The sequence below is a fragment of the Pleurodeles waltl genome, chromosome 1_1, assembly GCF_031143425.1.
Source record: "Pleurodeles waltl isolate 20211129_DDA chromosome 1_1, aPleWal1.hap1.20221129, whole genome shotgun sequence".
Taxonomy (NCBI): domain Eukaryota; kingdom Metazoa; phylum Chordata; class Amphibia; order Caudata; family Salamandridae; genus Pleurodeles; species Pleurodeles waltl.
The window spans coordinates 440,313,357-440,339,937 of record NC_090436.1 but is presented as its reverse complement, the minus strand read 5'-3'; the positions used below and the strand labels follow the sequence as shown (position 1 = coordinate 440,339,937).

General features: G+C 40.4%; 1 protein-coding gene and 1 long non-coding RNA gene across 5 annotated transcripts in view; one reads left to right on the top strand and one right to left on the bottom strand.

Moving 5' to 3' along the window:
• The window catches only part of LOC138285033 (uncharacterized), a 61,594-nt gene extending 59,627 nt beyond the window's left edge, over window positions 1-1,967 (top strand). For 2 of the 4 annotated variants that reach the window (XR_011201497.1, XR_011201493.1), the window contains 2 exons: window positions 584-684; window positions 1,343-1,967. This is a non-coding gene — a long non-coding RNA (uncharacterized lncRNA). The remainder of the gene's footprint in view (window positions 1-583; window positions 685-1,342) is intronic. The other 2 variants (XR_011201496.1, XR_011201495.1) reach the window with 1 other exon arrangement.
• Window positions 1-26,581, bottom strand: part of CCDC125 (coiled-coil domain containing 125) — a 262,752-nt gene that overhangs the window by 11,841 nt on the left and 224,330 nt on the right. Inside the window, exons 10-11 of the mRNA XM_069224454.1 lie at window positions 21,862-22,039; window positions 10,678-10,817 (exon numbers count right to left, since the gene is read on the bottom strand). Of these exons, the coding sequence (XP_069080555.1) occupies window positions 10,678-10,817; window positions 21,862-22,039 (318 nt within the window). The remainder of the gene's footprint in view (window positions 1-10,677; window positions 10,818-21,861; window positions 22,040-26,581) is intronic.

The window sequence follows — 26,581 nt, the reverse complement described above, 5'->3', positions numbered from 1 at the left end:
CTCCCACCATCTGAGAGAGAAGAGTTAGTAGAGAGGCAGTCTTCTCTCCACACACCCTACTATGCAAACCCGTCATCTGAGAGAGAGAGAGGTCTTAAAGGAGACGGTAGTCCAAGTACACATCTTACTACGCACTCCTGTTATCTACGAAAGAAGTGTGGAAAGAAAGTCTATCCCCACGCTCTACTACACACACCTGTCATGTAAGAGATAGGTCTCAGTGGACAGGATTCTCTATCCCAAATATTACTATTTCCTTACAATTCAGGGAGTGAATGGATACGTGCGAAATCACGAGTGCCTCACAAGACCTGAAGGGAAATTACTGAGCCTGCCATGAGGAGTTGTGCAATACTTCGAGCCTGTTGGGGGACACACATGGGAAATTACTGTGCCTGCCACAAGGTGTTTTACGAGCCCGTAAGAGTCTTGTGAGATCTATGTGGGAGGGGGAAGAGTAAAAAAACAAAAAGGGTCAAGGCTCACCAATAGTTACCATTCTTATTGCATGGTTAAAGAAATGCTGAAATGTGACTGGGTGCAGAATCAGGGTTAGCTCAGATTGTTCTTGGTATTTTGGCAGAGAAGGAAGCCTGTTGTTTGTGCTCAGCAGAAGTGACTGAATTTGGATCTTAGACAAGACTGGTGTCTTCAGTTGTATATAAGAAAGTGCACTAAGTTCAGGTAATTAGAAATATACTTTATGAACATTGTTGATAAGTGTCAGTAAGTGCACTACTGTTGGTATATTTATTTTATCAGAGGTTTAGTGAGTGAAAAGTTGTTTGTAGATGTGCATGTTTATTAATATAGGTTTTGAGAGGTAGACTTCAGATTGTGGAGAGATATCACCAAGTACTGAATTATATGTTACATTAAATGCTCAATCTGTATGTAGTTGTAAGTAAAATAAGCAGTGTTCCTGAAATTATAAATCAAAGCATCTGCAATCTGTTAATTCAAGGCCTAGGGTTTATGAACCCTTACTGTGCACATATTTTACCCTTATGAGATGTTTGAGTGGAGATATTGCCATTTCTAGAGTAAAACATTGTGCTCACGTCTAGGAAATGTGTCTAAAGAGGAATGTGTTATTCTACAAACTGTTATGGAACCATGTTTGAAGGCATGTTATGACTTAATTATGGATAAAAATGCAGTGTTTGAGGCTGTGGAAATTTTTAACAGAAAGGAACAAGAAGTTATAGGTGCAGCACATATAAATATGTGATTGTGGGTGAAAAATGTAGAAATCTTAAAAGAATGTAGTGATGTATCATTGTTATTAATTGCTGATCAGAATGTTACTTTATATTTTTTTATTATTTTGTCTTTTTTATAGCAAAAATGAAAAACGGAAGCTCTGAAAAACAGAATGACAATGTCACACAATATATGGAGGAGTAAAACAAAAATTGTTTACTTTGGAAGAAAGCTGGACCAGTAATTGTGTGGAAAGATAGAAAATACATTTAACTGCACAAACAATGTTGTTCATACTGCCTATGGTGGCATTTATACACTTAGAGAAGCCTGTTCTTTTAAGGTCTACTCTACTTGTTTTTAATGATAAAATGATCTGTTTATTTAAGCAGCAAAAACGTACTTTATTTAAGGAGGGTTGTTATCTACTTGAGCATTAAGTACCTGGGCAGGCAGAGTTTCACCAGGTTAAAATGATAAGGACATTCCAGAGGGGTTATCAAGCCCTGTAGTAAAGGTTAATTCAGTCTGTGCAAAGTGTTGACATTGCACAGCTCTCAAATGTTGCCACATGCCAGTAATACCCATGATGTATTCCTTGTTCTTGCTGCCCCTCACAAACTCCTCTTTGATTATTTTACAAATTAGCAAAGAAAAATAATAATCTATAAAACATATTTTTTCTGTTTTTGTTTTAGTTTATTAAAGTTGTTACTGTTTGTTATGTTGTTAAATTGTTTTTTAAATAAAATGTTTTAAAAGATTTGAAAATTAATAGTCTTCTAATGTTGACTTAAAGTGGCAGTTCATTCTTTAAGAACTGTCATTCTTCTGCTGCATGTTTATTTATGTTTAAGGTACGATAGAGAGATCAGTGCTTCTTCCCACTGTAGAATAAAGATTTTTTATACAAGAGGCAGATTTTGGTACAGAAGCAAATGCATTCTCAAAGTATACTATACACTGCTGTCTGCTGGTGAAGGCAGTTCTTTTGTCCATCTTAATATATATGCTGGTCCCCCTGGAGAGATGTTTCAGACCAGAGCTCTGTTTTTGTGTCCATTTGTACTACACATGCCTGTTTCCATAACGAGTTGTCTGAGAGAGGCGAGTGTGTCCTCACATTCAAATGTGTAAGCTGGTTGTTCAAGGCACAGTTGTCAACAGAGAGGATGCTCCATTTTACACTCTACTAATGACATTCATTATCATGAAGAGCGGTATGAGCAGACAGCAATCTCTATCCACATTGTATTTTGCACATGTTATTCTGGGGATATGTCTCAGCTGAGAGGGCAGTGTGTTTTCATATCACACTCTCTGTAGTTGGTATGCAAGATATACTTATGGGTATAAAGGTAATTTCGGCTGTATACTTTATTTGAATTTCTTTCGTAATAGGGAGAAGTGTGACCACAAGAGTAGGCCATGTTTCACAACCTAACTTGCACAAGCATTATCCAAGAGACACATCACAGGAGAGAGACCAGTCTCTCTAAACACTAGACTACGTAGAGTTATCATGCAAGAGACTTGTCTCAGGAAACAGGGCTGTTTTTGTGTACTTTAAACAACACTTTGCATGTTTTACTTTCTTCAAAATCACAGAAATACGCTGTTATGAACTTAATTTCAAATGTATGATCTTGAGAGCGGATCGCAAGAGCCGGACAGGAAGTACACCCCCTCATAGTGCATGCAGAGGATTGTGTGTTCGACTCCCACGATCCTCTCTTGAGAGCCATACATTTGCAAACAAAATAATTCATACAGTACTGTCTGACTTTATCATTAAACATTCAATAATAACCAACTAGGTAAAAAAGAACTCTGTACAACAGATTAGAACAAAATGTATAACTCTGTGACCTCATGAGCTTCTCGCTAGAGCGATCACATACCTTAAAAACAGATGTACATAGTAAAAACACATAGTTTACTGTATAGGAAAAACTGATCAGTGCATGAAGTGTATTTAAAGATACATATAGAGACTATGAAAACTATGTTGGAAATATCTCTGTATCTGAGTTACAAAAACTGAGAAGTTGAACGTTCTCAGTGCAAGCATTGCTGGAGTATTCAGTGTCTACGTATTTTTTAATATATTTTCTTATTGAAAAAAACCTTGAAATTTACTGAAAAAAAAACAAAAGGTCAAAGTATGTTATAGTTAGGTGTAAAAAAAAAAATGAATTTTCGATTAAAATGTTTTTTAGAAATTCTCTGAAAGAAACTAAACGTTAAAGTATTGTTATAGTTAGGTGAATTTCTAAATGACAACATTGCTGGTTTGAACTGAAGAAACCACAGAAATTCACCAGTTAGCAGCACTTACTATAATTTGCGCCCCACCATGAACTGCTTATGACCTCACATATGACCTCACTCATGACATTCTATGACGTAATTTATGACATCTCCAATGTGATTACTGATGACGTCACTGATGGCATCTCAAATGACATAATTCATGACATAACTGATGACATAATTTAAACTCTATTTTCCTGCATATGGGTGTATGAATTACTATAACATTTCAGGTTTGACGATAAGTACAAAATACCTCAGGACAAGATCAGGCATCGTTTCTACAAACACAGAAACAACTCTCTTAGGTGTTGAAAGCAAGCACTGATCCTATACACTAAACTTCATACAAAGCATAGTTCACATTATCAATCAATCACAGATATATGGGAAACCCTTATTGCACAAGTGGCTCTATATCTACACAACTGGCCAAAAAAGCTAAAAGAGTTAAGGCCAATTTCAAAACAAATGCCCTACTCGGGACAGATTTTATCTATATCAAACCTCAGCTTCAGGCACACACTGAAGCTACATTAATAAATAAACTTAATATCAGTAAAGAACCAAGTACTAGAAGCAATGTTTAGTCTATGAACAGAGTTGATTCTATACCACACTGTTTCAAACAGTGAAATTCTCATGGAAAATACACCTCATAGTATTCAAAAGAATCTGCTAAGAAAAGTGTGCATAGGAATCTTCTGAAGCAAAACTAGCAAACGTACATAGATTAGTATCAGGTGCACAGACTCTTCTATGTTAAATATAAGTTATTATCCTAACACAATTCTAATATCTCAAGGATGCTTACAAACATTAGTATCTACTATGTAGAGTGTTTTTACTGTTCGAAACTTTTTCTGCTGGAAACTTTTTCTGCAGAGGCAAAAATTTGTTTAGACCATAATAAACACAACTCAACTGTTCCTTGCACACAGAGTTAGTCTTCAATGCAAAGATTTACAACTTTTTCAATATCGCAAAACATCTATGGTGCATTACATGTATATGCATTTTGTACACACTTACAACCATTAGCTGGGCCTATGCTGTACAAAATTAAGTACAAAACTAATATTGTAGTCATCTACCACTACGTAAACTGTAAAAAAAACTACCACACTCATTGGATGATGTTATCTGGGATGCCATCAGTGATTCCATAAATTATGTCTTAGAACAAGTCATGAGTGATGTCAGATGTGTGGTCATAAGCAGTGCATGGATGGGCATAAGTTATATTTAGTGCTGCTAACTATAACTAATCAATTTCTGTTTTTTGTTGTTGTTCAAAACGTTAACATAGTCACTGAGAAATTCAATTATAACATTACTTTAACCTTTGTTTTGTTTCAGTGAATATACACATATATGTTGATTTCTTATTGTTTCCTCTGTCTGGTCCCTTCCCACTTTACCCCTCCTCTTTAACTCTGCTCTCACATCTAATAAGAGACATTTGAGCTAAACAACAGTACCCATTAGGTTTGTTTCCTGTCATAAACAGCTGCTAATTCAACCTCTCTGAATACCGGTACCAGCCAGCAGAGTGTATTTACTGAGCTGAATAGAGCAACTCAAATCTGCTCTGGGAGACAAGAACTTTTGCCTGCCTTGTTCGTCCAAGGACTCTGGCCTTGGGCCCTGTAGAAATATTTTAGGAACAAATCAAACTACCCCTTGTTATGGCTGATTACAATGACTCAGGATACCCATGTATGTATTTGGCATTTCTACAGTGCAAACCTAGCCAAAAGACAGCAGAGTGCTGATTCCACAGCATTTGGTCTCATCCTGCTAACCTTTCCCATTGTGAAGATATGGCCTGCAATCTGACCTTATCAGCATTAGAAGATAAACGTACATTGAGCCCTGCCACTAGGAAAATCAAACTACCTAATACCCATTTTAAGGTTGGTTGTAATATCTTGACTAGCCTTGCTAATCTCTGGGTACCTCCTAATCCCGGGGCACTTGGTTATCTGTCATAAAATGGCCATAAGCTATGACAATCAGAGATGGGCCACAAGGAACCGGTGCGCTCCTGTTATACAGTGTGTGTGATGCACGGATCTGTGTAAGCATGAAGTGCACAAAAACTTATGAAGCATCAGACGGTGTGTGGGGACAGGTGTGAGAAAGATGAGCGTGCAGCATCTCCACTAGGAAATGAGAGGGATACGCATAAAAATACAATAAAATACAATATGATGACACAAGTCTAAATGACATGACCTGGGGAGAGTTGAAATGGGTGACAGCAGACAAGATCTTTAATGGGGGCCAGTATTTACCATTACAGGGCCCAGCCGATGCTGGGGATGGGGGCACATGCTCAGGGGATCGACTCCATGCAGGATGTAAGATGGGTCAGTAAAAGGAAGGACCCAAGCAATACAAGGTATATGTTTACATGGAGCTGACTAGAGATGAGTCATAACAGGTTATTATACAAACAGATCAATGAGGTGGAACAAACAAATTCCATTGCTTTAAATGTTTGTGTAGTGTGTGACTACAGGGTGACAGTCCCACTTCTACCCTGGTTTCGGAGGAATTAACATGAAACTCTGGTAAGAGCAAAAGCCTTGAACAGTGAATATGGGCTTTTTCACAAATGGAAAAAGTGTTGTCTAGAATCACTATATGGTGAGGTGCATTTGGTGGTGGTAGAGGATGAGCATGGAACCTAGTTTTAATTTTTTAATGTCTTGATTTTCGGGAGTGATCACAAAGGAAAGTTAACTCCATTCAACAGATTAGGTATTGTAAAAACAGGCAGACAACCACGGTAAGGGATTGTTTATCCTGATGAAGGCTGAGTGACCTTGAGGGGCAGACACAAAGGGCTGAAACATCTAGATACATGCAGAGGGGGGACAAGGAGAGTCCACTCCATATCGTCAGTACCCCATTAGACAGTTTTAATTCTGGCTGCAACAGTGGATCCCTCCAGGACAGAAGGTAACTACCCCAACACATACACATCTTGCTGCACTGTGGATGTTGGTCTGCACCACAGTGTTGTAGCACACCTGATGAGGAAGCATGCCACAACTTGGTAGGTGAGTGCATTTTTAACAAACTCACTGAGTTTCCATGCAGATACCGAATAGGAAGTGCCATTTATTTTTACTTTAACCTTCCCTTCCTTTGTGTGTGAGATTGCAGTCATCTGTTGTCATCTTACATCCATGTTCCATCAAAGCATCCTTAATAGCTCTCTTTGTAAATGACATTCTGAGCAAGCAGTTTTAATGTACATCCCTCTCACTACCACCTAAAACGCTTTCTATGGCATCCCAGTGTCATGACTGTACTGTAGTCTTCTAGGAAATAATTGACTATCATATTTTTGAGCAAGCTTCTGAAAGCCGGTCAAGGATAGCTCGACGCTGTAGCCTCCATTATGAGACACATGGTAGTGTTTGGCCCCCAATGGATTATATACAGCAGTGGGGTCTGTTTGCACACTGTCGTACAGAGATATTTGATGGCAGCGGTCTTTCCAGCCGAGTGTGTTGAAGCAATGAACAAATGAAGATTAGTTTGAGGCGAAACACTTGAATATTCGGGGAACATCCGGAACGACGACCCCCTTTTTCTTTGCCTTAACCATGCATGTGCTGAACAACGCACATGCGTGGTTAAGGCAGAGAAAAGGGAAGCCACCATTGGAAGAAGACGTGGCCAGGTAAGTGGGGCTGGGGCAGGGTTGTGAAGTAGTTTTTAGGGTGGGGGATGGATTAAGGGTTTGGGGTGGGGGAGGTTGGGGTAGTTTTTCTTTTTTTTTTAGGAGCAGGGGATTGGCGTAGTTCCGGTTTTTCGAGGTGGAGGATCGGCGCAGTTCTGTTTTTATTGGCGAGGTGGGGGTCGGGTAGTTTTGGTTTTGGGAGTGGAGGTCAAGGTACTTTTGTTTTTGGGGGTGGGGGATCAGGGTAGTTTGGTTTTTGGGGGTGGGGGATCGGTCTTTGGGGGTACGGTAGTTTGTTTTTTGGGGGTGGGAGATTGGGGTAGTTACGTTTTTTGGGGGTGGGAGATCAGGGTAGATACTGTTTTGGGGGTGAGGGATCGGGGTAGTTTTGTTTTTGGGGGAGGGGGCTCAGGGTAGTTCGTGTTTTTGGGGATGGGGGATCGAGGTAGTTAGGTTTTTGGGGGTGGGGGATCGGGGTAGTTTCGTTTTTGGGGGTGGGGGAGTCAGGGTAGTTAGTTTTTTGGGGGTGGGGAATCGGGATAGTTTATTTTTTGGGGGTGGGGTAGTTTTCATTTTTGGGGGTGGGCGGTCAGGGTTATTTTGTTTTTAGGGGCAGGGTAGGTTTTTTTTGGGGTGGGGCCGATTGTTTTTAGGGCGGGTGGGGGTTGGGGTAGTTACATTTTTAAGGCTGGTGGAGGGGTCGGTGTAGGTTTACTTTTAGGGTGGGGGGTCGGGGTAATTTTGTTTTTAGGGGTGGGGGTCAGTTTTTAGGGCAGGTGGGGGGTCGGGTAGGTTTTAGGGCTCAGGGTGGGGGTATCAGGGTAGTTTTTAGGGGCGGGTGGGGGGGTCAGGGTAGTTTTATTTTTAAGGCAGGTGGGGGGGTTGGAGTAGTTGTATTTTTAGGACAGGTGGGGGGACTACAAGCAAAAATCACACATGCCGTTCTACACATGCCTTTATTATTCATGCCTCTAAAATGAAAAATTGTTGTAAAGGCATGCGTGGTAACAGCATTCGTGGAATGAACGCGGTCGTTGTTCCAACCGCATTGTTCAGGCATGCGTGGTTGGCGCATGCGTTGTTCCATCATGCATTCGAATAGTTCCTCTCATTTGGGTATGTGTACCTCTAAACATCACGTTAGTCTTGATAGAACACGCAATCTTTGAGTCCATGTGCCATTCTAGGATTCAGGGTGCCAGTATGAGCGGGAATGACCTACCCCTCTTTACCACATCATTAGTGAGTGAATGCAAGGAGGAAACCTGGGGATGCTTCATGTATGAACTGCACAGTGACATACACACCCACTAGTGTCAATGGTTTCACATCATGTTCAGCTTTAATCAACAAAATGATCCCTTTTAGTGCAATCATGTGATCGTAAATCCTTGTATTCACGTTAACCTTCCTTTCTGTTTCATTGGTCTTATGCCCCTTCTAGATTTTATAACTAAGGCTCTAATGGAAAGTAAATAAATGGTAAAATTGTTACCCAGATCGTGCAATCTGAGGTTTAGGCAGAAAAGCTATCCCTGAGGTTGAACAGATTAGGGAGCTTAGGTTTTAGATTTAATTCTAGAAATACTTCTCGCTATCTCAGGAATCTAGTATTATTTTCTTATATATTTGCTAAATAGTAAGCAAATTATTATTGTCAATTATGTTCAGTGCTTAATTTGTAAAAAAAACAAAAAACAAAAAAGGGAAAAAAAGTGCCAGGGCCCTTCTTGGATGCCACTGCAGCTTGTACCCCCCCAGTGCCCCTGCCAGCGTTGTACGAATGGCCTGGACAGCTGGTAATATGAATTTTTAATGTGTTTGAATTGTTAAACATGCATTAATATGCTCATCCGAAAAATAGACAAACAGCACCTTTATGTGCCCCTACAGACGTAAGGTGCCATAAGCACCAGTGTTAAGCACCAGCAAACACCAGCTCAGATTATGCAGATTACATTTTTGCACTTTAATTTGAAAGCATCATTTTCTCCACTCATATATTTTCTTTAATCCAGCAAACCCCTTAAGTGAAATTCCATTCGCTGTTTTATTCCAGAGAGGTTACATTTACTTAAATATAGTCCACATTTTTGAAAATCAAATCCACGTAGGAATAATATAAATATTATCTATCTGCTGTAGCTCACCAATAAACCACAGTCAAACTCTAACTATCATGTACTGTCCTCTGTGGAGCACAGTTGTTCCATATTCTCGCATGAAAGAAGAAAAGCTTCCATTCAAGTGGTATAGAATTTATAACAAGGCCTCTAAGAGCTATAAATGTGGCTCATGAAATGCTACTGCATGAGTCATGCAACATCAGCGTCAACCACAGCATCATGAATACGCCTCTGAGGCCAATCAAATGACACTATGACATGAACAATACGTCTATCCAAACCAGCATATATTATCAATCAACTATCACCTTGGAATAAGCTGTAACTGTGTTAATATTATCCCATATTAATAAATTTGTCATTTTCAGTAAATAAATTAATTTTATCCCTGACCCAAACACCAGCCAGCTATCTTACGAAACGATATGCATTGCCACCTAACTACTAGCTTTGCATTTAGGATGTAAACTATTTTTTTTTAAACATCAGCTTGTGGCTTTCCTTCATTATATTAGTTTCATCACCAAATGCCAGCTTTTCAATTTGAATAAATACACCTATTTCTTTCCATGTATAAGTTTGTCTTTTTCAAGACTCTACTTTTCACTAAAATATTAGGTTCCTACTCGTTAAAAATACAAAATCACCTGCTGTAAATCATCAAGCAATTAAATGTTAGATGCTGTGTGGTCTCAGCACTGGCTGGTACAACTGCAGTCCAACCAGCGAGTAGGCAGACAGAAGCTGAGGAAGGATGTGTATAATCCCAATCTTTGAGAGGTCAGATCCCAGGAGGAAACAATAGTTTAAGTTAGAAAAGGTGCTGTGAAGGCTGGAATAAAGCATGTTAGCTTATTATCCTTGCATCCATGGAGTCTGCCCAGATGAAAAGATGGATATATCTGCATGTACTGGGTTGGCGGGAACTCTGTGTATCCCAGTTCTTGTGAATGGCTGCTTTAAAGCCACCCTCCTAATATAGTCACAGACTGTGGTTTTCAAGTGAGTCAGTGATGGCTTGTGTGGTGCTATCTATGCTATCTACACTACATGGTGGATCGCAGACATTGAGGAACATAACATATGTTATACTAATTTCAATGGAAATCTTTTAAATTATCCATATGTTCTGCAAGCATCACTCTCTAGACACCAGAGCTGCTCTTTATATTGGCGAACCTTCTTGAAGTTTAGGTCTGGGCCTGTACTGTGACAGCATCAGAGCACAGGAATGAATTTTGTTAACTCAGGAGTAGATAAACATAGAAAACATCAGAATACAACATAGCAGAGGATACCGATACGGCAGTAGTACATAAAATCAAATGGTATACAAACCAAATCTATTAATATTTTGATGATTTCTTGGGGATCATCCAGCTCTTCCAGTTTTCTATAATCTGCTACGGATATGAGCATTCCAATCAGCTTTTTCCCTAAGCTTTCCTTATCCTTATTTCCTTTTGCAAAGAGTGCTCCTAGAAAGAAAAATATTTCTTATAAATAGAAAAGGCTGTAAGCCAAACATTATACACAATGAATGGACTAAAATAGGCAGTTATGTGAAATACATATTATAAACAGGAGATTTGTGCTGCAGGTGTGGAATGAAATATTGTCATCATTTCGCGGGAACTGCAGATTTCAAGCAAGCAATGCTCAGTCACCTCCAATCACACGTCACATGGATCTTTGTCTGCGAGTCGTGGTAGGCCCATTTCCAATAATAGTGGGAATAAGAAATGTGGGACTGACAGCTACAACCATTATAAATAATTTGGAATAAGGACAGTGTTGCATCTACGGTTATGTCAACACACTGCCACCCCTTCATTGTCAGGTACATTTTACACGTTTTTACCACTACCCCGAACACATAGTAATTAGTGCATACACTACCTACAGGGTGTGTTGATGTCAGTGTGCGTCTGTCACTTGTATTGGGGCCTTCCCTTCCTTTGCCTTAAGCTTCACTCGTGTAATTCTAAGAGAAGGTGGTCTGAGCTCTTTAGGATTATATCGACTGACATCTGATAGTCCTGTGCTCATTGCAATTCTTGGTATGTTTGAACATTCTACAACCAAGTTTGAACCTAATTCTATCTTGAGCCGCTAGATCATGCAATTTTCTATGGGCTTGGGTCACATGATCTCTTCTCTTTAGACCTGCAATCAAGTGTACTGTGGTATTATGTACCCAAAGAAGATGCTAGATTTAATAAAAGAAAAGACCTGCAGATGAAATCTTACAACTTCACTTTTTTAGTCTTAGTTTGACCTCATTTTAATTGTAGATGTAACTCCTTTCTCCTTTGTGTATTGTGCAAAGCATAACTGCTAAATATATTTAATTAATTTAATGTAATCACCTAATGTTTTAATGGGTTAATTACGTTTTATAGATTACCATGCTCTAGCTTTTAAATGTATTTAATTTACCTATTTGGTAGCCTTGCCTCATCTTTAAATGTATTTAAACTATTATTATTTTTATATGATAACACATCCATACCCTCATAATATTTGTAATTTTTTTAATGAATTTACTTAGCCCCTCATCAAGAATTGGTGACCCACCACGGGACCGCCAAACTCGTGGGGAGGACACCACTGGCCCCCCCTCTCCAGCGTATTACAATGTCATTTGTGGGCTGACCAACAGGAACATTGCAATACATATTCTTGCCGGTCCGTCCGGTGGGAACGGTGCTACAATATAGCAATGGAGCCAAGTGCTATATTTTAGCTCAGAGGGGGCCATCAAGCAACCTCAAAATGAGCACTGGTTGCATAGCAGACAGTGTGCAATCTGACGATGCTGGGCAAGGGGGGCCCCTGCACTGCCCATGCCATGCAATGCAATGCTTTTGGCCCCCGGCACTTGTTCTCCATCCAGCCTTTTCATTGTGGGGAAACTGCCATGAAAAGGCTAGCAGAGAACACTGTTGTAATCCGCCAGGCGGCACTGAATTCAGCGCCTCCCTGGCTGACTACAACCAAGATCGTTGTCAGGCCATCGGGAACAATGGTCCCGACGGGGACAGCAGTTCCCTGGTGAGTCTGCCCACCAGTGTTGTAATTGGGTGGTCGGACAGCCCGGAGTGCGGCGGTACGACCGTCAATGAGAGTGTGGCAGTCCTTGGACCCCCACACTCATAATGAGGCCCTTAATTTTAATTAAAATCTTAACTTTTACTTTTGTATTTAACACATCTAAAATTCAGTTAACTTAATGAACTAACCATAACTGGATTTTTTTAATTCACAATCTGTATATGCAATTTACCTATCTGGGGGAACCCCAAAGGCTTAATGTTTTCTTTATTTAACTAATCCAGTTCAAATTATTTTAACTACAAGTTCATTATTACCCTTGTCCATAAAATGAATGCAGCTAATTTAAGTTAACTGAATGTCATTTTCATTATTAACCCTGATCCCAAATTCAATGATGTTACTTGCTTTAGCCGATTTAGAAGGGAAAATTAAATGTGACTTCAGTTAGCCATGGTGGCTCATATTCCTATTCAAAATTCTCTTGAGCATTTTAATAACCGGCGTAAGCGAGATGCAAGAGCAGCGTCTCTGACCTGCACACCTGCTGCAAGATGCGCCCAGTAGTTCCTGCCGCAGGGAACCAATCTCTTTCTGTGCAGATCTGTGAATACCAATTCAGCCCCACCCGTTTTGCCATACGGTACAGAAGGATTTCATAGGTAGTATTTCCTGCTCCATGTCTACCCTTCTAGTGTGCTGTCAGAGTTTCTACATACCTTACTGCTTCTGTACCGCTGCCCGGTGCCACCCTCTTCTGCCTTTCAGTAAGAGCTGCCTGGGCACACCTACTTTGTGTCTGCACAAGCCCCTCAACAAGCAAAACTTTCCGTCTTTACTCGCCAACATTAGGAGTTGCACAACACCATTGCAGAGCGGTAACTGGGGGTCCTATAACTGGGGGGGGTCGTTTATGAAACGTTCATACATACCCACTGCATAACATCGACCTGATTAAGAGCAAACATGGTAACTGAATTTCACAGTTACCTGTTATGTACCAGATCTTTGCTCTCCCATGTCTAACATTAGTGAGTCGTTTTACCCATATTTTCCAGCTGTTCCCCTGTATGAAGCTGCCTTTCTACCTCCTGCACTCATGATTGATTTTTCTCCTCACAATCCTTTCCAGTGCTTTCCGCCGCATTTCATCACCTCACACTGCAGCATGTATTTCCGTCGCTCCTGTTTATCAAAAACTATCTGTCTGGGGCCGTGGCTCACATGTTTTCTACTTCTGCTGCTAAGTTTGTCTTGAGTAGCTCTAGTTGTGCAGCCTAACGCCGAATAAGTCTTCTCCCTACATTGGTGAGGTGCCCAGCCAACACGGCTTCTCCTCTCAGCATTCTCAGCCTAAACGGAGTGTGCACATTTTCCTTTCCTATGCTATGCTCTGCGCAACCAGGCTCCACATGACAGCTGCTGGCGCACCTTTCATTCTCTCTTTCAACTCCCCTTGTTAACAAGTGTTGCAAACACGATCCTTCTGAGCTGTTACTTGATGTATTATATTAGGAAGGCATGGCAGCAGTGATAGGAACCTTTACTAAACCCACCCCCTTTCAACAAACACGGGCGAACATTAATTTCACTCTCAGTGTTAATACGGGTAAACCCTTTCCCGACGTGTAATTTGTTTGCATTGTTTGTTTCGGTTTTTCTAAAACACCATGGTTGTTTTGACATTGCGACATAGCACTCTGTTGTATATTTGTAAACAAAACGTAGTCTGTACACATGATTTGCTATCATTACTTTTCTTTGATTCTCTTAGCAGTGGTTTTAATGGCAAAGTGTTGTGTTTCTTCATGGCATCTTAGCATGTGTTTTTTATTTTCTTTGAGCAAGCAAGCATTGTGCAATGGAATCTTTATCGAGATCTGCTGGGTATTAACTTCAAGAACTTAGTTGGTGCTTTGAGGTGTATGTGGTGGTGTCTTGGAGCTATAAATTACCTTCAGCAGCCTAATTATATTGAGCCAGTGCAGACAGGAATAATGCTGTGTAGCTGTATTTATGGAGCATCCAGTATCGCAGAGTTCCATGGACAATAGTCTTAAAGGCAGAAACTTGTCTCTCAGATTCTTGTAATATTGTTTAGTATTTTGTACACCCATGATTCCATATGCAGACTCCAGTGCTGAAGAGTTTCCCTTGTATTGTTTCTGACTTAACCAATAATTTTTATTTTTTATTAAACAACTGTTATATTTTTATGTTGTTACATGTATAATTCATTGGCTTCATCGCAGTTATTTTCAGGGATAAAAATGGAAGTACCCCCGAGATGGGGCTTATATCCCCCCACCTGCCAAAAAAAGTAAGATAATGGGGAGCTGTGGCCAATGGGGAGTAGGTCAAGGGAGCCACAGGTCAAAAAAGTTTGGGAACCACTGCTGTAGCCAATTCCGATAGTCCTGTGAATCTTCCTGATTTCCTTATACTTTCCATACCAGAAGGTTGAGCAAACCTGATTGCATTAACGGATGCTCTCTCCCTTCTGCTCCTTCTAACAACCCTTTTTTGGACCTTATCAAATAAGGATTCTCCGAAGCCAATTCAAGAGAAGTTGGAAACCAAGCCTGGTTCTTCCAAAAAGGTGTCACTAAGACAATCTGACAACTCTGTCTCCAGTACTGTAATAAAACTCTCTAAATCATTGAGAAAGGGGAAGAACGCAGAAGCCTTCATCCCTGACCAATCTTGCAGAAACCAGGTTTCTAACTTACATAGTTTGGTAACTGACACGTCAACCTGGATGCGAATGGGTCCACATCCAGTGGACAAAGCAGATTCAGATTTTTTGGAAATAACCATTTTCCAATTTCCAATTGCTGAAATGTTTGGTTCCTCAAATTCCAGTCTGCCACTACATTGTGCATTGCCGGAAAATATTGTGCTCTCAACCCAATTTTGTGCTCAAAACACAAATCCCACATTTCTGTTACTAAGTTCGCTAACCTCTTCAATCTGCATCCTCCTAGCTTGTTGACATACATCACCGCTGTCACAGTGTCCATGTTTAGCAATACTGATTTTCCTTGTAATTGTTTGAAACTGCGAAGGGCAAACAAGCCTGCTGTCAGTTTTAACCAATTAATAAGTTCCTTCCTTTCTGACATATTTCAAATGCCACCTGTCTCCTGACCTGAGCTAGTTGCCCCCCCCCATCCTGACATACTGGCATCTGTTTCCAGTGCAAAATCTTGCCTCGTACCAAATAATGCATGTCCACTCCATGCTTCCAAATTTTCCATCCATCATCTCAGTTACTCTGTTACCTCCATATTTAAAGCTACTATGTCCCCATACCATATTCCTCATGCTAATGCAGCTCTCTTTATTCTCTGTAACGCCCTGTAATATAAGGGACCTGGGAACACTGCTTGAATTAATGATGAGGGGTATCCAATCACCCATGCTGAATCTCTCAAATTTACATTCTGATTAATAATTACTTTCCTTATTTCGACTTTTATTTTCCTTATCGGGAGCTGTAACTGACTCTTTACTGCGTCCACAACAAACCCTAAAAATTCTAATGTCTGACTTGGAATAAAAGTTTCTCTTTGTTGACTATGAACTCTACTGATTCCAATAGACCTTTTACCATTGCAAGATGTTTCTTCAACTCTTCTACATTTTGATTAATTATCAAGATATCGCCCAGATAAGCGATCATTCTCATGCCTCTCTCTCTCAGATAACCAACCACCGTTCTTAAAACCTTCGCAAAACACCATGGGGCTGATGATAGGCCAAAAGGAAGACACTGAAATTGATACAAATCCATCTGAACTGTAACCACTTGACTTTCTGGATGAATTGGGATTGTAAAGTATGTGTCTTTGAGATCTAACTTGATCATCCAATCTCCTTCTAACAACATGTCCCTCAGGAGATGGATAACTTCCATCTTGAAATGTCTGTATGTTACAAATTAATTTAACCCTCTCAAATTATTACAGGTCTCCATACTTTGTCCTTTCTTCCCACTAGAAAAAGGGTATTGACATAACTTTTACTGTCCTCCTCTATTTTTACTATTGCATTATTTTTCCCAACATCTGTAGCACTTCCTGTGTCACAATATCTTCTACATTCTTTTGAAAGATTAACTCTATTGGTTCTTCTATCTGTATTGGCTACATTTCTAAAGCTATCAGATTACATTTTACTGATGAAATGACTCATGAGTCGTCTGTGATTTTCTCCCATTGTCCTACAAACAATTTTAGTCTTCCCCCAGCTTTTCCTTGGGTAGAACCACAATTTGTCTTCATACTGACCTTAACTTGCTGAAGAGCTCTGGCCCTGAACTCTGGCCTTTGATGCTCTAGATCTATCACCCCTTCCTCTCTGGGGATAGAATCCAGATTGCTTGCTTGCAATAGCATCCTCCTTTATAACCAATCCCTTGGTTTCCAAACTACTGGGCCTCATAGAACCCTCGGCTGGGAGGCTGACCCCTCCTTCCAGTCCGTCCATAAAAACTATTCCCTGAGAACACTTTTTCATTGAGTAATGAGCTTTGTCAAAACTGGTAAAGGTTTGAACATATTTGGTGATATTCTTAACCATATCATCAACAATTAAGAGGCCCTTTGCCTCATCACTGGATTCTTTAACACTAAAATCTGCGAGTTTTGGGCTGATATGCATAAGGAAGGTTTTCCTCCTCTCGGCCAACAACCTAGCATTGGTATTGCATTAAAAACAAATTGCCCTTTGACCCCACCATGCAAAAGATGTACGTTCACTTCAGACCCTTTAATATATGATTCTTCCACCTGATTGAAAATCCTTGCCAATGGGTCATGGATGTCCACAATCTTGTCTTGGCAAGATTTAAGGGATTTCTCTAACCCTTTCCTGGGCTCTTTGCCCATTCTGAACAAATAAGTGATCATTTCAGGGTCAATATTTGGTGTCATAGTTACTTTTTCGTCAATAACAGGACAAGAGCATTCTGGTCTTAAAACATTCCTCTCTTCCTTAACTAGTGGCTTCCTAAATCATAACTTAATGTAATCCGCAAAGTGGTCTAATGGCCATCATTCTTTACTTCTGGGGCATTTTATCTCCTTAGGATCACACAATTTTTCACCCCATAGAGTCCAATACCATACTCTTTCCTTTCTCTTTTCTCCTTAGGTTCTCATCAAAATCATCGTCTAGACCATTATTATAGTCTAAATCCAATATATCCTTGTCAAAATCCTGATGTTAATCTGCCTGATCAAACTCGTATAGTTTGTTTCCCTTTATTGCAGTACCAGTCTGCTCATCATTGTCCCATCGGACGCTCATTCTCTTTGAGCCGCTAGGGACTCCTCTCTTCAAGTCACTTCATAAGTGCTTTCTCACACCTTTTCCACCTGGGCCTCTGCGACCTTCTACCTCAACTTCTGAAATTGAAAAGTTCTCTTCGTGCTCCTGATTTTTTCCAGATTTACTGTTTTTTAAAACTTCCCTCACTGCCTGTTGCAGTTCTTGAGACACAATCCTTTTAATTACTTCCTCCTGGGAAGCTTGCTCAGGTTCCTTCTCTGTCATTCTGAGTACATTTTATTCTAATGAATGTATGAATCTTTGCCAATTATTCTTATTTTTAAAATATTATTACCTTTATATATATATATATATATATATATATATATATATATATATATATATATTGCATCCCGTTTAAATATTATAACCAATCTCCACCATAACGCATACTACCTAAGACTCGCAATCAGGACAAATTGCCGGCACTGTTTGTAAGCTAAGAACCAAACTGATTTTCACATGCTAGTCTTGCAAGAGTGTGTATGCGTTTATACTGGAAAACAAGCCAAAATTATCTGAAAAACTAACGTGCCTATCCCCACGCTGTTTTTTGTTGCTTGTTGAGGCTTAATGAAGCTCTATGTGATACGCCAGCCGCAGCAAATATGGCGGTGCATCATGTTGTGTGCTCTAGTTATTTTTCCTTTCTCAACTCTAGTGGCATATACAAAGCCTCTGCGAGCCAAGACGCCCTAGCAACAGTCAAGAAAGGCTTTCTTTGCCATATCGATTGTTTTTGGTAAAATATTTTGTTTTCTTAAAATATCATTATATCTATAATCACAGCGTATTAAGTAATTTACAGGCGATGTAGGCATTCAAAAGATGTAGGCATTCAAAAGATGGTACATAGCTCCTTAACAAACTAATCCTCAAACCCATAACTTGTTTTTTTTTTCACTACTTATTACTAATATTAACTCTATAAATTCAATCAAAACTAAATACAATTATACAAACAAATCCATGACATTTTCATAAGATTAAGAGTAATACTCATCTGCTCAGAAGCAGCACATTAAAGAGGGAGAACATGGAAGCCAGGGACATTTATATGGACTTCTGCTTTATAATGCAGTTCTATCCTGTCGTTTAAACGTTTAATGGTTGCTGCTCAGTAGGAAGTAAATAAAAGTTTATGCATAATACTTGCCATAAAAATGTGAATCTTTTCTACAGCCTTCAATAAGAGCAAGGATCTTTTTAAATTATCACAGATGAGTTCCATGCAATGGCTTTCTTCAGTTCCCTTACTTATTGTAGATAGCAGTCTGTTATATCTGTACCAAGAGCTTACCTAGTGATTGCAAGCATTCCCAACAAGACAGTGCAGTCAGACAGCATGAAGTTGGATGCCCTGCTCAGTGCATGGCTAAGCTTTCTTGCTAGCTAGACTGCACTGGTGTTTCCATTCTTGCAGTCCGTTCCTACCTGAATCATATATAATAATGCACTTACAAATGATAGATGTGTTACAACACATTCCTATTCAGTCATAGCACAAAGCTTTCATTCAGAAGAAACTGGAAGGTTGATTGATTGAAGCAATTTGTAAAGTGGAAACAGCTACTTCGAATCAAATGTCCCAGTGTCACAGGAGAAATACAGCTTAAGGATCAACCAACAACAGAAAATACCCAAATGAAAGTGGAAAATAGCAATAGAGTATACCATTTTAAGGCTGATACGAACAAAAGCTAAAAATTGTGAGCAAACAGAAAGGTTTTACGCTCTTTCCTGAAAATAAAGAGATTCAGTTGCGACCGAGCGGCTGGAGCTAAGAAGTTCTAGGCCCTTGATATCACCACTCCCAAAAAGTAGCCACCTTTTCAGGCAATCCTAAATCTGGGAGTTTTAACTATAAAAAGTTGTTTAAATCATAATTTCTAGAGGGGGTATGCCAAATAAAAACAATAGACAACCCATGTGATCTGGCTTGTATTATGAACTGATTCTACATTTGAAGTGCTTGTACTAAGTCTTTTCTAGCTGATGGAGGAATAAAACGAGAATAGTACTGTTTATATGTAGAAGACAAACGCCAGTGCTGCAAATGGATTTGAGATGTTCTAAGAAAATCAATTCATTATCAATGAAACTCTCAAATATACATGTGTAGGGTCCAGCCACCACTTGGTCCATGCTGTATTTGGCCAGAGAATTTGCTTTCTGTCTTTTTCCCATTCAAAGATGGGGAGCTGACATTCATCCAACTGGTCAATTCTAGAAGACAATTTCTCAGATTGCAAGCCACTTGTTTCACCATCAAGTCTGACAATCATCTGAGTGTTATGGGCACAGACGAAAAATGAGATGCCAAAAGATTTAACCAGTGAGGCAAAGGGGGCCACATACAAATAGAAAGACTGAGGTTCAGGATCACTATGTAACTCCAGAGGTAATCAAATTGGGAGTGGAACAGTACTCCGCCAATGCTACTGTATGAATTCCATCTTAAAGGGACAACTCAAACCACTCATGAACGTTGCCAAAAACCCTGATTCTCTTTCATCGTGGACAGGGGTGGACTGAGAACTGGCACCAAAGGGCGCTGATAGGTCTGATAAAATCAGGGCTACCACTCCACCTTCATCCCTGACCTGCCTGATCTCATCAGTGACCTTGACCAGGACAGTTTCTGTGCAGAAGTCTTTTTGAAAGCTTGACTGTGCCTTGTGTAGATGCTGATTCAATTCTACAAAATTAGTTAATTGCTAGTTAGCTAAATTTTCTATCACGTTGGTACATAGCAGTAGAATCAAAATAGAATGTTCATTAGAGAAGGCATTAGGATCTACAGATGGCTTCTTCAGCAGTGGCATAACTCCAGCAGCATTCAACTTACTGGGTACAACACCAGACATCAAAAATGAGTTACAGAGAGGTGTCAGAGAGAGGATAAAGGTTTTGGTGGCCTTCAGTTGTTGGGCAGGGAAGACATCATCCAAGGAAGAAAAGGTCATAGATGTTAAGATATTAGATATCTCTCGAGTAGTCATAGGAATTAAAGCAGACCAATGTTCCCTAGAAGTCACCTCTATTACTGGAGGTGGACTAAGGGGGTTGGGGAGAATTTATTCACAAGGTTAGTGATTTTGATGTGGAAAAAAATAGATAGACTATGGCAGAATTTTTGTTACGGACTGATCCTGTTGTCCTCAGCAATCGGATATGCAATGCTTTTATAGAGCTTACATACCTAAAAATTTAGCACTATATAGGGATTCATCCGTTTCCAGATAGTCTATCCTCCATTTCTCTTCATTTACCTTGCAATCATGCCTCATGGGTTGAATTTAGCATTAGACCATGGTACTGATGAATGGGTTCTTTTTGGTTTACGTTTTTAAGCAGTATCAAAGTATCTAGGGATTTTAAAATCCATGCATCCATTTACACTGAACTTGAAAATAGGTCAACAGGTACAATTAAATGTAAAGTACAGTTCAGAAAGGAGCTAAGACACTAAGAATATGAACGTGAATAAATGTATAGCCAGTAAAATGAATAAGAAAATAATGTATAGAAAAACATAAAAATTGGTTTGCATGACAAATTCATACAGGGGAATCAATGCATCTCCATTTCAGATGAGCAAAGGTGGACATTTAGGAGAACAGTGAAAAATGAACTTGCTGATAAAATACGCTGTTTAATGATGGAACCAAAACATTATGCCAACACCTCTGCTACACTGAATCATATTATACCCCTTTTCACCATAAAACCCATTTTTAAAACCACAGTCACTGAGTAGCTAGTTTGAGTCATAAGGAAAGTACTAGAAGATAGCGCTACAGAATTGGAGGAATGTGGGTTTTATTTGTGTGGCCATTCTATTGTATTTGAATTATTTAAATTAAATAAGTACAAATACTAGACTTTTAAACATAAATCACTCCAGATCACATCATCTATAAAGCATGCATAGACATTGCCTTTGCCATTTAGACTTACAATTCTGTACTCAGCACATTTCTGGGTACAGGAGTTGCTTCTGGCTCAGCACAAATAAAACATGAGTATGAAAGTAAGCAAGACTTTTGTCCTGGGAGTCCCCGTACACCAGTCAGACCACAATTAAAAAAAATCCCAAGTGGGGCATCTAGTATTAGCTGATTTGAAAGTTGATACCATCTTCCATAATCCGCTTCCAGTTTTTCAGACGTCTGCTTTCTTTTCTGCAAATCCGGTCCACCTCACTCATCCTTAGAGTCTGGTCATTCCTTCGCTTCAATTGCTGCTCAAACGCAATCCTGAAAGCATCTGCCATGATAAAGGCTTCGTCTTTATTCTTCTTCTCCAGCTCAACCTATTATATTGGATTCAAAATATGATAGCACAAATTAAAATTACTTAAATGTGGAAAACTTAATTTAAGTGACCAATTTGACAAATACATTTGCATCTGAAATATACTTGACTGGCACATAAATTTAACAGGCATCTCGCAGCCATTAAAAAGATGTAGAAAATTAATGTCTGATTTTTTAATCAAGTCTAACCAACAAAGGTGCCGGTGGATTTTAAGGTGATGAAAATGTGTTGCAAAAACTGATAGTGGCATATGTTTGTGAATATAAAACGTTTGCAGTATTCACTGTAATGATAAAAATGAATTTGTATGAATTCAAACTAACTGTGTAAAATCTGAAATATCAGTGTCAGAATGCTGGTCCATGAGTCAAACATGATGTTGATGTATGACAAACATCAACATCATTGCCCATCAAACTCGACTCCTAGAGTGTACAAACTGTGAAATTGGAGCACTGGTTCATGAATGTATATTGCCGTAGTTAAATACTTAGTGAATTCATATATGATCAGAATTCTGAACTCCTGTGGTGGAAGGAAATGAGTGACTGTACACTACCACTATGGGTTCAGTCTTTTATAAGAGAAAGGCACATATATATTTGCCTCCAAAAGAGGTGTCTCCCAAGGGCCTCTGTAAATTCATGAAAGAAAAACTTGGGATGAGAGGGCTTAATGGAAAATTATGTTGGGTTTAGTTATTACAGACCACAAATGCAGAAATGTGCTATTTAAATTTAATGATGGTAGTGGAGGAAAAACATCACCTGTGCTCCCTGACATGGAGAGACATGGGATGCCACAGCACTGAAGAGTCACTGAGAATATTTTTCTCTGTGAAGGCAGATGTGACAGGCTTGGGTTTTCCCCTGTTGTTTCTCAAATTGAACTGCAAGGAGAAAGCAGCATAGAAGGTGGTACTGGCCAGGAACTTAAAACTAACACGTTTTGCCTTAATGGATTTGAAAAGCCTTGCCAGACAGGAGGAGGTTAAGGTGGTTGGCTGATAACGCTTAGCTAGAACTCAACTATTCAACTATACCTATGCCTGTTTTGTTCAGTGAGAGACATCCATTGAGGTATGGATCAAAACGACTCTCTCTTGGAAATGATAAGTCGTGTGATTGTTCTGAGTCTCTTGTTTTATGTTCGAAGACTTAAGAAAAGTTTGGTGCCTTGTGGAATTATCAGTATTCATGAACCATTTTAATCAGTTAACAAGGAGGTAAATAAGACAAATTCATAACAATGGAATAATTTATAGCAGGTCATGTTCATCTTGGCTTTACCCTAGGTGGACAACCTCCTCAAGTAAGCTTATATGTAAGCTGGAATGCACCATATGGAGACATATTAACATTCTGCAATCAAATTACCCCCAAGCTCACACAAATACCTTACTATTTTTTTATATAACAACACACCCAGAGTCTGGTGGCGAATCAAAAGCGTTTGCCAATTTATGCGCTAAACTTGCACTCGCATTTTTTTATACTCATTAATTTCTTTCAGATCCCTTATCCACTCCCCCGCAGGTCTCCCTGACTCTGCCATGGTTCACTGCTTGCCTGTGTCCTCCCGGTATCTATCGCCTGTGTTTTGCCTTGGGCCAGTACAGTTTGTGGTAAAGTAGTGTTTATGGTGCTTGTATCTTTTTTCTGTTCCACAAGTTTACTGTAACATTATTTGCTCACCACTGTTGTTTCTTTTGTGCTGCGCCGTTTTTAGGAGCCACTCGCTCCTTTCTCTCCCTCTCACTCTCCCGCTTCCAACCACTCAGGGCCCCGCCCCGCCCACCTCCCATGGACCTACCTAATGGAGGCTGCAGTGTGCCCCATTAGACAGATCCCTGATTCCCGCCCCTGCAGCAGGTCTTCCTGACTCTGCCACAGATCACTGCTTGCCTGTGTCCTGCCCGTATCGCCTGTGTTTTGCTTTGTGCCAAATTAGTCTTTGATAAATTAGAGTTTGTGCTGCTTGTATCTTTTTCTGTTTCCCAAGATTATTGTAACCTTATTTGCTCACCACTGCTGTTTCTATTGTTCTGCGACGTTTTTAGGAGCCACTTGCTCCTATACCACCCACTGCTTTCCTGCCTGCTCGCCCTCCTACTTTGCGCCACCCAGTGCCCCTCCTGGACCTACTTAATGGAGGCTGCAGAGCGGCCACGCAGTGGACACAAGCCTGCGCACTAAAGGCAAGCCAGTTTGTGCCCGTTCTTGCTTGCACCGTGCCCAGGGCCAGGAATCCCGATTCTCCGGCCACCCACATATACTACACAGAACTCCGAGTCCTAGACCCCCAGATGCCGCAACAACAACTGCTGCCTCATATCTCCCCGATCAATGGTAGGACGTTTCACCTGCCATCACTGTCTATCCACCTGCCTTGGAACTACTCCACTGCCTCCTGCACAATGCCCAATCACTTTGCAAACACAACACTAACATCTGGGAAACCATCACCACCCTCACCCCTGACGCTATCTTCATCAAAGAAACCTGGCTCAAACAGCCCCCCCAAATATTGCCACTGCAATGCCCAGTGGCTACAAGATGAGACACCGGGAACGCACCAACAAACACGGAGGCGGCATTGCCATCATCCACAAGGAAAGGGAAATGTCCTCAAGCATGTGTTGTAAACAACACAGACGTTTCCCATGCAAGCGCAACCTCGCTTTCCTAAACAATGCATGGCTGTTTCTGTGCCCTAACCACGCATTTGCATGGAAACAGCCATGCTTTGATCGGGAGAGGATGCGGTGAGGTAAGTGGGGCTGAGGCAGCGGTGGGGGGTGGATTAAGGGATTGGGGTGGGAGGACTGGGGGCAGGCTATTTTTTTTTTAATGGGCAATGGGGGTTTGGGTATTTTTTTTAAGGAATTAGGGCTGGGCTAGGGGCGGGAGTGACGTGGTGAGGTAAGTGGGACTGGGGTGAGGGTGGATTAAGGGATTGGGGCAGGTGGGGGGCTGGGGTGGACTATTTATTTTCAATGGGCAGGGGTGTTTTTTTTTTTTTTGTTTTTTTTTTTTTCAAGGAATTTGGGTGGGGCTCGGGCAGGAGTGACGCAGTGAAGTAAGTGGCGCTGGGTTGATTAAGGGATTGATGTGGATGGGGGGCTGGGGCAGGCTTTTTTTTTTTTTTTTAGGGGTGGGGTTTGGGTATTTTTTTAAGGGTAGGTTTTGTTTTGTGGGTTTTTTTTAGGGGCAAGAGTGGGGGTGTGGGTATATATTTTTTTTGAATTTAGGATGGGGGTAGGTAGTTTATTTTTATAGGGGTGGGAGGAAGGTTTAAGGAAGGGAGGGAGGAGGGAGGAGAGGAGAAGAGGAAGGATCGGGAGAGGACCCGGTGAGGTTAGTGGGGTTGGGGCAGGGTTGATGGGGATTTTTTAGCAGTGGGGCAGATTTAAGGCTTAGGGTGGGTGAGGGGTGTCTGGGTACATTAGCTTTAGTTTTTAGGGGTGGGGAGTTGGGTTATTTCTTTTTTTTATGGCTCAGGGTGGGTGGGGGGTCTGAGTTAATTGTGTTCTTAGGTGCTGGGGTGAGGGACTTCGGATAGTTCATTTTATTTTAGTGTTTAGAGTGGGTGGGAGGGCTCGGGGTAGTTTACTTTTTGGGGAAAGGTTTTAGGGCTGAAGGCGGGTGGAGGATGTCGTGTTTGTTTAGTTTATACGGGTGGGGTTGGGGTAGTTTTTTCTTTTTTTTTTTTACGGCTCAGTGTGGGTGGGGCGGTCAGGGTAGTTTATTTTTAGGGGTGGGGGAGTCGGGATATTTTTTTTTAGGCCTCAGGCAGGGTGGGGGATGTCGGGGTAGTTTACTTTTTTGGGGTGGAGGGGTTGGGATTTTTTTTTTATTTTTTTTTAAGATTTAGGGTAGGTGAGAGGGTTTGGGTACTTTATTTTATAGGGGTGAGTGTGTGGGTGTTGGGATTTTTTTTTTTTTTAGGGCGGTGGGGGGGTTGAGGTATTTTAGTCATTAGGGGTGGTGGTCACTTTGGGCCTCAGGGCGGGTGGTATGATAAAACAACGCATGCCGTTTCCACACATGCCTTTACTAGGCATGCTTTTCCAGCGCAAATTAATTGTAAAGGCATGTGTGGAAACAAAGCGTCGTTATGACCGCGTTAAGGCATGAGTGCTTCCAGCATGTGTGGTTCCATTATACAACCACAAGGAAACCACCACTGAAGACGACACTATGCCGGTGAGAGAGCGTAGCTTATATAATCTATATTAACATGAAATGATTATGAATTAAGGTGTGATACTGCCGCATAGAAAACTATAATAATAGCAATTTTGCTTAAACGTACACTTGAATTGTGACCACGAAGAGTGGCCACCAATGTATACGCAAACTAATAATGATGATCAAAATGTTTATGTTACGAGCTTATACTAACATTTGCGTTATTAAATCTGTATTGAAAACCTCATAGGCCTTAAGTTAGCATGAGCTGCAGTTTAGCTGTTTGGCTCTCATATTAAATGCATTTTTCTATTTTTCAGTGTGCTGACTCATAAGGGGCCATGACC